Here is a 13,045-nt window from a genome sequence, read left to right as displayed (position 1 = left end):
TTGTGAAAGAACAGTTTTGAGGAGCATGAAGAATCATTTTCACACATGAATTTCTTGATGGAAATAAATGGTGTGATGTTATATAAAATATAAAATGTTTCTGTTTTTTATACATTATTTTGGAAATTCAATGTCAAAATATTAAACTATAAATATATAAATATATTAAAAACGTTAATGTTGTACAGGAAAATGTGTTATTAATTAAACAACACTACTCACACAGTATCCCTCGAATACAGAGACTTCCGAGAGCAAAAACATTAAAGACTATCAGAAGAACTTTAGTCCACTTCGGAGGATGAACTTCCCTCTCTCTTTCTGGCTCTTCAGGGGAGTTTCCTGCGGGCAGAAGTTTGATGAGATGTTATTTCTGAAATCTGAACCCTTGAATCAGCAGAGAATTTCCTCCAGTAACTATTCCTGAATTTACATTTACAACATTTCTGCACTATATATTATACAAAATGCATTTTCAACATGTGTGACAAGTTGCCCCAACCAGACATTTGATGAATTCTGTCCTGTTGCCCTGAGAACTCGGTTGTAAAGTTGCAGTTGGCTCTTGTCTGAATGTTTGCCAGTGTATTTTAACTGTGATCATTTTTACTCAAAATATATAAAATATATGTACTGAAAGTTTAGCTTGAAGAATAGAATTCACATCTTAAGAGTTTCAAACTGGATGTTTAAAATAAAACATACAAAACCACTGCTAGAGAAAACAAGAGCAACTGGATATTTGATTTAAACCTTAACCAAGATAACTAACAGACAACGGGCATGACGTGTCGGAATCCAATGTAGCTTATGTCATATTGGACAAAAGCGGCTGTCAAATGGCTGTGCAATTGTTGAAAGAACATACAAAAAAGTAAGAATACATAAGAAAAACATGTTACTGCATTGGTAGTAGAAATATAAAATGTAATACATACTGATAACACATCCTCTGCCTTACCTTTGTGTTGAGAGCAGGTTTCATCTGAAGCAACTGTTGAAACTATGAAACTAGAATTTCCATAGATTGAATCCATTTCATGAGCCTGACAGAAGACGTGTCCACTGTGTCTTCTGTCTTGCTTGAGTTTGTTGAGAATAAGGGCGTCACATAAAATGTCACTCTTACAGACAGACAGGAAATAATGAATTTATAAAAACAAAACAAAAAAGTGACACCTAAAGGCCAACCCATACTCAGGAATTGTCCTCTGCATTTAACACCATTGATAGTGCACACACATTAGGAGAGGTGAGTAGTACACACTTTGCTTTGGCGCTCAGGGAGCAATTGGGTGTTTCTTGCCGACCTTCAACGTTTCTCTCAACCTTCAGGTTACCAGTCTGACACTGTAACCATTAGCCCACGACTGTCCCATGTTTGAATGTTTAAATATGTCATAGCCTCTATACAAATATGTAAAAATAAATGCTTGTAGTCTCCAAGAGAGAAGAATGACGCTGTCTACTATTGCTTTACAAGTACATCCACAGCATTAAACATAACATCTCATATTGTTGGCATTTAGATTTTGCTGCAGTAGATGTGCCACCTTAAAAAATAAAATAATAATCACCATATGTCACATATAGACAGGACAATACTGCATTTATATGAACAAGAACTGTATAGGGTTTATGTCCAGTGATCCCCTACTGGTAGATGCTGGAACTGCACTATTATCAGAAACAAAATTCCAATTTGACAGCATTTATAGTTGTGCATTCTGACTTTTTATTTTATTTTGCAAATGTCATATTAATAGCAAAAATATGTCATGTTAGAATATGTTTGACCCAGAACCCTGCATGTGGACGGGTGAACAGCTAATATTTGATGTAATGGCTGCTAATAGGCTAATCGAGAGGCACAGGCGGACTGCGGGTCCAATAGCCAAGACTATTTATACTCAGTTCGGTACACACTGATATGCAGCTGCTTTTGAACAGTCCTGTGTTTATTTGTGTTCATCTTCTTTAGTCTGAAGACCAGCAACAGTTTCTATTTACAACACAATTTGCAGCGTTGAGCATTTTAGCCTATGATTGACAGTTTCAGTCATTATAAAGGGAGCGCTCATTGCTCGCTCACTGTATACAGTATAATCTATTCACAATTTAAAAAAATATACATATTGTTTTTTCCTGCTGCTAAGAGGACAAATGGCCATGTGTAAATAACCAATGCCAATTTGTTTTGGAGGCTTTTAAAAGTGTGAAATAGTATTCTGACCTTGAGTTAACAGAACATTTACTATTATACCAACTTGTTCCCTACCAGCATTTTTTTTAAAGGTTAGAATCATGGCCAGTGGCAAACTTGACCCATCTGTGGTTTTTGCACATACAATTTGAGGAGATTCCCCTTTCCATATGTAAAGCGCTTGAGTATACCCAGAAAAGCGTGATATAAATTTAACAAAATATTATTATCACTCTTGTCTTTGACCATTACACCATGTTTTTCAGACGAATTTTTTTGGCATATCAAAAAAGTTCAACTTTTATAAGCGTCTCAATACCCTGCACGTTTTTCATTCCACTATATATCCACTAAGAACTTTAGTCCACTTAGGAGGATGAACTTCCCTCTCTCTTTTGTAGGAAACTTTTTCCTTTGTCAAAGCAGAGACCAGGAGGCATTGGGATATCTTTCAAGCAGAAGTTATTGAGGACTTCGCTTGTGCGTTGCTGTAGTGTAGGGAAAACTAAAGAGAACAACGGCAACAGAGCAGTATTCGTTGTAATGTAATCCTACATTTTCTTGCTCTTCAGGGGAGTTTCCTGCGGTCAGAAGTTTGATGAGATCTTATTTCTGAAATCTGAACCCTTGAATCAACAGAGAATTTCCTCCAGTAACTATTCCTGAATTTACATTTACAACATTTCTGCAATATGTGTGTCATGGTCCAGCTTAAGTAAGTTCAGTAATGGTTCATTTCTGTTGTAAAAAAAGTCATTAATTTAGTTAATTTATCTAAACAGCAGCTCTGGAGAAAACAAGTAGTTATCTGTAACATAATGGTATATAAAGACTATGACAGATATATTCCTGCTGCGTTGTTCTCTACAAAACTTTTCCCTGTTTTCATCCCTTCAGATGTCTTACACAATCAAACCAATATCAGACTAGATGCAGTAATAAAACAACATTGCTAAATTACATGTAGTGATTTATTACGCTCTTTAATCATTAAAGAAACTTACAAATAATGAACTTCACAAGCAATTTATCATACAAGAGCCTTCAATAAAGCAGTAGAGATGCTGCTACTGACCTCTTGTGGAGAGAAGAACAGAGAAATACAAAGTGACAGAACACTTCTGATACATTTCTGTTGTGTTTTTTTACACAAACCCTTTACCATGGCTTCTTAAAATAGCTCTAGCGCACATTACAGTATTCATTTAGCAATAGCACACGGGTCTTATAAATATTGAAGTTACTCGTTGCTGTTATTTTAGACACAAAACAGATCTCGTCCAACCACAAGGCCGCTCAACACAGCTTCATGATACTAGCATCAAACTGACTGCAAGATGAGTGATGTGTGAGGAATCAAAACAAAAAGCTTTTGTAACAGGAATATCCTGCTTTAGATCTTATACACTCAAAAAATGGTTTTGTGGCACTGTTCTTTTTACCCCAATATTTTTTGTTAAAGTAACACACAGATATTTATTTTACCACCAAAACACTATTGTATTGCGTTTAATTATCTTAACCTGCATACTCTTCGACTATACTTAATTATCAATCGTTAAACTAAAGTAAAGGGTTTAGTTTTGCGATAAAAAAAAAAAAGGATGTGACGATTTCCAACATATTGGATGAAGACGGCGTGCGAAGAAGGTGGCAAGGCTCATGGTATCAGAGCTAGAAGTATCATCCATAAGAAAATATGAAGTTAATCTAAAGGCAAAGTCTTTCATTTCTGTTAGTATTACGGAAAGTCTGTTCTGGGAAGCTTTTAATATACTGTAGATTAAAATTTACGGAGAGTATACATTATAATTATACAAGATACATAATGGAGCTTTCAATTCAATTAACTGGAGGAAAGATATTGCATTTTTAACTTGACATATGTAAGCAAATTCCCTCTAGTTTTATGTGCATATGCAAAATCCAAATAGACCTCATTAATATATAGTTCATTAATATAGTTCCACTGATGGAGGTATATTAATATTTCTTTTCACAGATAAAGCTTTTCTCTGTTCCACAAGAAGCATCAAACCAAGAATGAAAATTGCCACTCTCATCTCCCAGACCAGCACAGTTCTCTCCAGACGGATCATTTGCTCTCCAGTTATCAGGTTGTCTCGGCCTCCAAGTGAACCAGAACCTTTAACACACAAACAAGCAAATACAGGTAAAGAACACACTTTTTTCCTTGCAATAATTTTAGCTGTAGTTTGTGATTTTTTTTTGGTTCAGCTTGCCATAAGTTCACAATTATGTAATTTGTCATTAAAACTTCACTGATTTATGTTATGATAAAACGGAGATCACACATGATTTCTTACTGTACTCCAGTGTCAGTGAGAGTTTGGTTGTTCAGCCAAACCCAGTGTCCTTCAGTGTCCAGATCATTGAGACCAATCCAGTGCGTCTCTTTAATTTTAGACACCAGATAATCCTACAGGAAAAAATGACAGCATCACACAAATAAAAATTAAGACCCATTCACACCAAGAATTATAACCAAAACGATAATAATATTAGCGTCCACACCAATGCATGATAACGTTCTGTTTATTATAAGCTCACGCTGCAAGTTTGTCGTCTGCCTCTTTAAATGCTCGAGCTCATTAAAGCAATATGGATTCTGATTGAGCTGTCATGTCAATGTTTTTATCATTAATCAGCTGGATAAAAATGGTTGTGAAAGTGATTTGAAATGTCATTCCTCTGTGATGTTATCGTTATATTTGCAATATGGACTCTTTTATTATTTTACATAGAACGATTTTTATAATGATAATGTCATTATATTTATTGTCCTGGGTGTGAATAGCCTTATTTGTGCTAGGTATGTAGAGGTGTACTTTGAAAGGGTTTACTATCTGCTGCTACTAATAGCCTAATATTAATAACACACGGTTCTCTTGGAATACCTTAGCCACTTTTCCACCGTAAGACCAAACCGTTCTCATTGCTTAACCATTCCATTCCGTGCCAATATAACTGGAACCGTTCATAACACATTTGGCCCAACAGAGGAAAAGCGGCTCTTGATTCTGATTGGTCAATCCGAGGTCTGATGTTTCCTGATATAACCATTATCGATATCATTGCTGTATCAGGTTTGGGATTACAAATTTAAGAATCTGTTTAAGATTTGCTGATCTTATGTCCAGTCCTTACATAACATTACATGAAAAACTAAGGTAGAGTACATTGAATTTAGCTTCCCTTTCGAAGGGAACTCAACAATACGTCATCGACGCTATGGGGAACGCCTCAGGCGTGACAGGTGTCTGAAATCACAATCAAATCACGGCAATCACATTGACCGGCGACAGCCCGTGAATCATTACGTGAATGATTAACGTGCGACCTGGAAGTATATAAGGGCGCCTTGCAAACATGACAAATCATCCTTTTCGTCTTCAGGGACTGTATGTTTGAACGCAAATTCACGAACGGAGAAATGAAGCGTGCAGCAAAAGCCAGTTGCTTTCAGAAGTGTGCCGACCCGTGTCCTCGATATCTGACGCCGGAGGACACACACCAGCTGTGCGTTTTTTGCCTGGGTGAAGAGCACGCACGGGAGGTTCTCGAGGGAGCTTCCTGTGCAAACTGTGAGCGTTTTTCCTTGAAAACGCTCCGCTCTCGTCTGTCCCTCTTCTCGAGTGAAGGGGGGTCAGCATCTGGGAAGCCCCGTGGTTCAGGTCCCGCTCGTGCCGAGGCAGAGCGGCGACTTGCGTCATGGGGCTCCCAGATGGAGCTTGTCGATCACCTTGAGAGGGCTGTAAACCTCTCAGATGACTCGACAACTGACGAGGGTGAGCTGCAGGTGGATGATGATAGCCTTTCACCGACTATTCCTGCAGCTAGTGCTCTTCAGGACGCGCAGGAGATGGCTGAGGAGGTTGAGAGTCAGGTGGATTCTGAACCCCCTCAGCCATCCTGCCCCGTGTATGCAGAGCTGGTGGATGTGATGGAGCGCGCCGCCGGCAAGCTGCAGCTGCCATGGCAGCGCGCTAGAGGAGAAACCGCTCGAGGCAGGCGGGAGGACCTGGCCCATCCCGGTCTGAGGACCAGAGGCGGGGCCAGCGAGCCAGTGTCACCTCTCGTGCGCCCCCTCCAGGTAGGAGCAGGGCGCAGAAAAGGCGTGACTCCCGCAACAGGAGAGATTTGAGGGATGTTATCCAGCAGAAGCGTCAGCGCCGCTGAAGGATAACTCCTTCCGAGGGTCATCAAATCTGCCCTCTCCTGCTTCCGACTCCCCAGGCGTTCATCACATCAGGCCTGGGGCGGGGCCTATGATGAGAACGATGTTCTGATGGCCCGCCTAGGCTTGGCCTGGGAGAGCGCCTCTTTCAGGCATGTAAAGTGATGGACCCCAGGTTCCTAAGAAACTACCTGGCGAGTCTTCACTCCGCACGCCGCAGGTGAGCTGTCTGGTCTTCTTAAGAGTAATTTCTGAAGAATGTATACTAATATGTATCTCTCTACAGACCTCGTTCCCTGTATAGAGTTATGGGCATGTCAATGCAGAAAGAATAAGGTAAGGAGGAAAAATCTGGATTATTGGGGCCCTGAAGTTCCCCTTTAGGTGGCTGGCTCTTAGCCACCTCAGGGTAGAGTAGTTGGTCTCTCTCAATTAGGAACAGTTTTTTGTTCTGAGTTTGACTGATGCTTGAGCTTCAGATAGATCTATATGTCCGGCCCACGGGACCGTTTGACTTCCTTCCTGAGTACATCGCCCCCTTTGAGCTCTGTCTGAAAATTTTTTTTTCATTGGGCTGAGCGATTCTGCAGCCATTTGTATGAAATAATAATAACTATTTTTCTGTTAGGCTGTGGCTCCTCCGAGCCCTCAGGTAGATCTATGCTTGCAGGTTGGCCCTCACCAGGGCCGCCTCTTTAGCTGGCCTAGGCTGTGCCAGGGATAGTAGAGGCGCTCTGCTTTAGCATTTCTGCCTCTGAACCTTCACTGTGTGAATTTAGGTTCCTAGCATCCCTGTATGACAGCCTCCTCCAATGGAGTCGTTAGGCCAAGGCCCGCCCCCTTCTCTGCATTCTGGGGCGACAAGAGTAATGCAGCGTGGTGCAGAGGTATGGTTTATAAAGATCCTGGGTTAGGCCTCTAATAGGCCTCCCCGGTACAATGTGTCTTTATTGAGCAGGGTGAGGCCGCCTTTCGCCTCACGAGGAGGCTGGGTCTGTTTGCCCGACCCTGCCGTGCAGAACTAGCATACGGAGTACTCCCCTGTGATACAGGGCAGTTCTGAGTCCTTCACTTTCAGTTCTGTATTATCCTACCTCGCACACTGTGGCTCGGGTTGAGCGGAAAGTTCTAGCCTTCACTTCTTTTTTGGTCGAAGTACGCTCCCCTGAAGCCAGAGCAGTGCCATGAGCTGACGCCCATGCTTACAGTTGGTAGGCCCCTGACTTTGGGGCCTCCATTGAGGCAGAGTGGCGTATGTTGTACTCCCCTTGCTCAAAGGGTGCTAGCGCTCTCGCTGAGTACACTGCCATGGGCAATGTGATTAGGTACCAGAATGCTGTAGGCGCTGTCTAAACAGCTTATCTGCCAACGAAGGCTGCGCCATTAGGTAGTAGGCCTCAGCAGGCCTCCTGAATGGGCAGCTCCCATGAGGGCGCTGTAGGCCAGCTCACCTCATGTGGCTGGCCTTGGTGGTTCGGGCAGTTGACTCACTGATGGGTAGTAGGCCCTAAACAGGCCTCCTCGGAAGTGAGTCCCAACATTGTGGGACATACTTGTTGGTGTGGTATGATTCCCAACAGTGTACCTTTGGAGCAGATTGACTTGCTGTCAGCTAGTAGGCCCAACCAGGCCTCCCTGATAGGCGAGTCCCCAGTGGGCTGGCCTTAGCAGGCCACCTTCGAACCGTCACCCAGATTCAGGGCTCATAGCTACCAGTTGAGGCCTCCCTGAAGGTGATTTCAAACTTACGGTGGCTATCAGGTAGTAGGCCTTACCAGGCCTCCCTGTAGGCAAGCCCAAAGGACAGGCAACTGGACAGCTAGCCTGACCTACTATCAGGTAGTAGGCCTCACCGGGCCTCCCTGAAGGCATGTTCTCACATAATGTGATTATCAGGTGGTAGGCCGCTCCGGGCCTCCCTAAATGTGAGCTCCCAAGTATCGTGGCTGCCATGTAGTAGGCCTCACCAGGCCTCCCTGAAGGTAGTTCCCACATACTGTGGTTATCAGGTTACAGGCCTCACCAGGCCTTCCTGGTCATGAGCTCCCACATGCTGGGGTTATCAGGTAATAGGCCTCACCAGGCCTCCCTGAAGGTGAGTTCCCACATACTGTGGTTATCAGGTTACAGGCCTCACCAGGCCTTCCTGGTTATGAGTCTCCACATGTCAGGTTACAGGCCTCACCCAGCCTTCCTGAATGTGGGCTCCCACATATTGTGGTTATCAGGTTACAGGCCTCATCCGGCCTTCCTGGTTTTGAGCTCCCACACACTGTGGTCGCTAGGTTACAGGCCTCACCAGGCCTTCCTGGTTATGAGCTCCCACATACTGTGGTTATCAGGTTACAGGCCTCTCCAGGCCTTCCTGGTCATGAGCTCCCACATGCTGGGGTTATCAGGTTACAGGCCTCACCAGGCCTTCCTGGTTATGAGCTCCCACATACTGTGGTTATCAGGTTACAGGCCTCACCAGGCCTTCCTGGTTATGAGCTCCCACATACTGTGGTTATCAGGTTGCAGGCCTCACCAGGCCTTCCTGAATATGAGCTCCCACTTACTGTGGTTATCAGGTAGTAGGCTTTGCCAGGCCTCCCTGTGAGTGGTTCCCCAACGATGCTGGGTTCTGGAAGCTAGTGGCCGCCTGCTATCAGTTCAGCTGGCCTCATTTGGCCGCTGCTAAAAGCGAGCTCGCGCCCTGGCTCAACTAAAGTGTTCGTCCTCTGCTACTGGTTCCCTCCCGGAACTTCTCTGCCTACAGCCTGGTTTCCTACCAGTCAGTCCATTGCTCCCCTCACTGAGGGTCTCTATGAGTGTTTGGACTCCTGAGTCTGGTCAGACGGTCGTAGGCCTCTCGTGAGGCCTCCCAGTTAGATCAGCCCCTAGGCCTTCACAGGCCTCCTCAGTGTTTCAAACACAAACACTGGGTAGATCCGTGGATCGAGTAGAGAAACTCCCCTCTCTAGCAAGGGTTTAAAGCACTATGCTGAGTCATACTCTCCGGGATATCCCGTCTCTGAGATCCGGGCTGAGGTTTCACTGCCAGCTTCGCAGTCCCTCGGGTTGGATGCCTTACCTAAGGCAAATGTCCAGAGGCTCTGTCTCCAGACAGACAGGAATTTGGCCAGACTGAAGTGTCCGACGTAGTGACACCAGGTCAGGCCGTCCTGGTGGCATTTCGGGTGGTATATTCCCCCGTATAGTGACTGGCTGGGGTTCCCTCGGGTTCCCTAGCCACATTCCCTAGAAGGGACCCCTTCTAAATTGAAGTTGTGGTCCTAGGCCTTTGAGCAGGCCCAGGTAGGCCTTCGGATTACATATTTGGAGTTCCTCCTGCTAGGCTTATAGCTTGGGCTATGACCGTAGGGAATGCTGTCACTGACAGCCCAGTGTGACCTGAGGGTGAGTGGTTCTTGCATTTCATTTTGAATTTGCTGGTTCTGACAGTTGTCACTGCCTCCTGGCATGCACTCCCCTCAGCATGGCGGAGTGGGTATATCGTTCCCCATAGCGTCGATGACGTATTGTTGAGTTCCCTTCGAAAGGGAACGTCTCAGGTTACAACTGTAACCTATGTTCCCTGAGAACAGGGAACGAGACAATACGTCTCCCTGCCATGCCTCGGGGCCTGCCTACCAAACAGTCCCTTCAGACGAAGGATGATTTGTCATGTTTGCAAGGCGCCCTTATATACTTCCAGGTCGCACGTTAATCATTCACGTAATGATTCACGGGCTGTCGCCGGTCAATGTGATTGCCGTGATTTGATTGTGATTTCAGACACCTGTCACGCCTGAGGCGTTCCCCATAGCGTCGATGACGTATTGTCTCGTTCCCTGTTCTCAGGGAACATAGGTTACAGTTGTAACCTGAGACGATTTAAGGCTATGATGACGATATCAGCTGTTAAGCAATGTTTCCAGAAAAAGATTCATGCCAGTCCTGTTCTCTCTATTGTAAGTTAAATGACTCAGATTACTGAGACTCTCTCCTTTGTCTTTAATGGCTCTTGGAGCCCCTGTCCCAGTCTTTGAACAGGTGTGCTGATTGGATTAGGATTGGTAACACTCTAGACTAGAGTCTATGGAGGGTTCCTAAACATGGATACTTAATTTGGATGCTTTGTTGGTCGTCACCCAGATGCGTTGTCTCCATATCACTGCCCACTAAAATCTATATAAACTACAATGTACACTGCCTTTGATGACTAGCTAACGACAGCTCGTGTTCTCAATAAAGAATCCTGCTGAAGATACAACAAAGTCTCCTGGGGCCTCAGTTATAACCGTGCTGTGTTTTAATTTTTTTTTAACTAGAGATAATTGCTTATCATAATAGCAGATTGTCTGAGAAAATATTTTCGTGCAAAGAATGCACAACAAGGTCTAGCTGTTTCAATAAAAATACAATAAAAAAAATAAACTATTTGGTCAGCGGAAAAGATTGAGAAAAACTTTCTCTGAAATGTATTTTACACTATTTGTTTTGTTTATTCAAAAACAAGGCAAGGACAGGCTACTAAATGCTTTTTATTAATGTAATGTGACGGCACATCCGTATTTCATATTTCACTAATGTCTTGTACCGTTAAACATGTTATCACGTGGATGAATAATCATATGCAAATGATATGCAGATGAGGGCATAGTAAAACTAGGCGTTGTAAGCTCCATGGTTATTTCGGGGAGGAGACGCATGTGGCACAATCTTCCGCTGACTGGGATTTATTAAGTGAATTCTGCGCAGGTTCTGCCTTTATAAGTCTGAATATTTTTTTGCGCATGCCATTTTTGGCTTTCGGGCGCACGTACACTTTTTAGTAAGGATCCTACGCCCAGTTTTATAAACGAGGACCCTAGTCTTCGCTTCTGAGTTTCCTACAGGGTTATTTTAGTAAACAATTTTTTATTGCTTTAATTTAAAAATGTGAACTAAAATACAATAAAATATTATGTTTCAGCTATAGTTGCCAAAGCAACATTTCTCATTTTCATTTAACTTAAGTTGATAAAAAAAATGGACAAACACACAACAAAATCACTACAACTTTAACTAATATTAAAATAAAAACGAATTCAAAATATGAATGCAACTATATGATAAATAACGCGCTGTATAACTGAAGACTAAAAATGTACTGTTTAATGTTATTTTCTTTATTCATCTGCATAATAATTTCATAATGTATTTTGTGAAGTCAGAGTATGTTGTATATGTGTGCTGATGAGAGATATGGGATTTATATATTTTGCATACAAGTATGTGTGCAATGCAACACTCAACTGATGATACTTATAATGTGTACACACAGAGGGATAGTGGATTGTACCATGCGTAAGCATGAGGTATGCGTTCCATTTTTAAACATAAGCAACATGTTTTTCTACCTTACAAGGAAGTTGAAAGTCGCTCAGTGTTGTGTGTAAGCTCAATCCTTACTGTGCTGACTCAGAGAAACATAAAGACATGAGGGGTTGAGGGAAGAGAAACACCAAGAAACCATTGACAGCTGGCATGATGAGAATAGAGAAATCTGGAATGAAGACCACCTCACCATGATTTTCAAATCTACAATAACCAACAACTCGTTGAAAATGAAATCAGAGGACTTTGACCAGTGTTAATATTACAATATTGTTATATTGTTCATCTTGTTTTCAGAACAATTGTTTCACTGTGATGATTTATAAGATAACAAACAGGTAAGATTTACAGTTACAACTCAAATCAGTATTTCATGTCCATGTAATATATTTATAGCGAAAAGCCGTGTAATAAGTGCTATGACTGCACATTATCCCATACATGTTAATGTTCTTTGAACTTGAAATGTGTGTCATGGCTTAAAGATGCTGTTTTTCTTTGTGCAAACTTTACAGTTGAGCTATAAAAAAATTGTTTTTGTATTGCCCCTTTTAGGACAATACAAGACTGATCACCCTGACAGGGTTTATTTTACAATGACCTAATCTCTGCACGGCTCTCTAAAATACTTTATTCTGATTGGTCATTCGCAAATATTCCTCAGTCTGAAATTTCGTGATAATCACTGCAACAATGTATTACAGACCGCTCTCTTAGTCTCGACTCTCACATAGCTGTCTAGGAACAATATACATTGAGCCAGTTGTTATCGCAAAATAAACTCCCTAATTTTTCATCATCCTGTTTGTTTTATGATAACAACCGGCTGGATGTACATCATCCCAAACATATCATTATTAACAAGGCACCATGAGGTGAGCAGAACCTCACTGATACGGCTGAATTTTTCATCTCACTCAAGAGTACATACTTTTACATGTATTTATCAATTATGCTATTCTATTATTTAGTAAAACATTTCACTGAGAAAAACAAATGATTTGGTGTACCTTGAGAACTAAAACAAATATTAAAACCGCCAAACTTTTTCATTATGCTACTACATCTACCGTCAATTATTTAATAATTGATCTGACTTGCCTGTTCTGATTGGCTGGTTATGGTCACCAGATCGGCTCCTTTAGAAACAGACATCTCGACTGCTTGTCCAGTTCAGTTTATCAGAGCTGAATAAATACAGCCTTCCACGACAAGCTATCCAGCCATTCGCAGAGAGATTACAAAAAGTACATAAAGTATCAAACTGGTTCCATGTGCAGAAA

General features: G+C 42.3%; 2 protein-coding genes across 2 annotated transcripts in view; both read right to left on the bottom strand.

Annotated features, from left to right (window-relative positions):
• The window catches only part of LOC306986529 (uncharacterized protein), a 31,897-nt gene that overhangs the window by 6,261 nt on the left and 12,591 nt on the right, over positions 1-13,045 (bottom strand). The window contains exons 6-9 of the mRNA XM_079589840.1: positions 12,924-12,977; positions 3,240-3,280; positions 962-1,124; positions 223-342 (exon numbers count right to left, since the gene is read on the bottom strand). Of these exons, the coding sequence (XP_079445966.1) occupies positions 223-342; positions 962-1,124; positions 3,240-3,280; positions 12,924-12,977 (378 nt within the window). The remainder of the gene's footprint in view (positions 1-222; positions 343-961; positions 1,125-3,239; positions 3,281-12,923; positions 12,978-13,045) is intronic.
• Positions 4,054-13,000, bottom strand: LOC306986799 (C-type lectin domain family 4 member F-like). The gene is made up of 3 exons (XM_079590442.1): positions 12,864-13,000; positions 4,531-4,643; positions 4,054-4,349 (listed from the first exon to the last, which is right to left on the bottom strand). The coding sequence occupies exons 1-3, from the start codon at positions 12,915-12,917 to the stop codon at positions 4,187-4,189; spliced, it is 330 nt and encodes a 109-aa protein (XP_079446568.1). The 5' UTR covers positions 12,918-13,000; the 3' UTR covers positions 4,054-4,186.

The sequence above is a fragment of the Phoxinus phoxinus genome, assembly GCF_949152265.1.
Source record: "Phoxinus phoxinus genome assembly, chromosome: 19".
NCBI lineage: Eukaryota > Metazoa > Chordata > Actinopteri > Cypriniformes > Leuciscidae > Phoxinus > Phoxinus phoxinus.
Note: the sequence above shows the minus strand (reverse complement) of the source record. Positions and strands in the feature narration are given on the sequence as shown.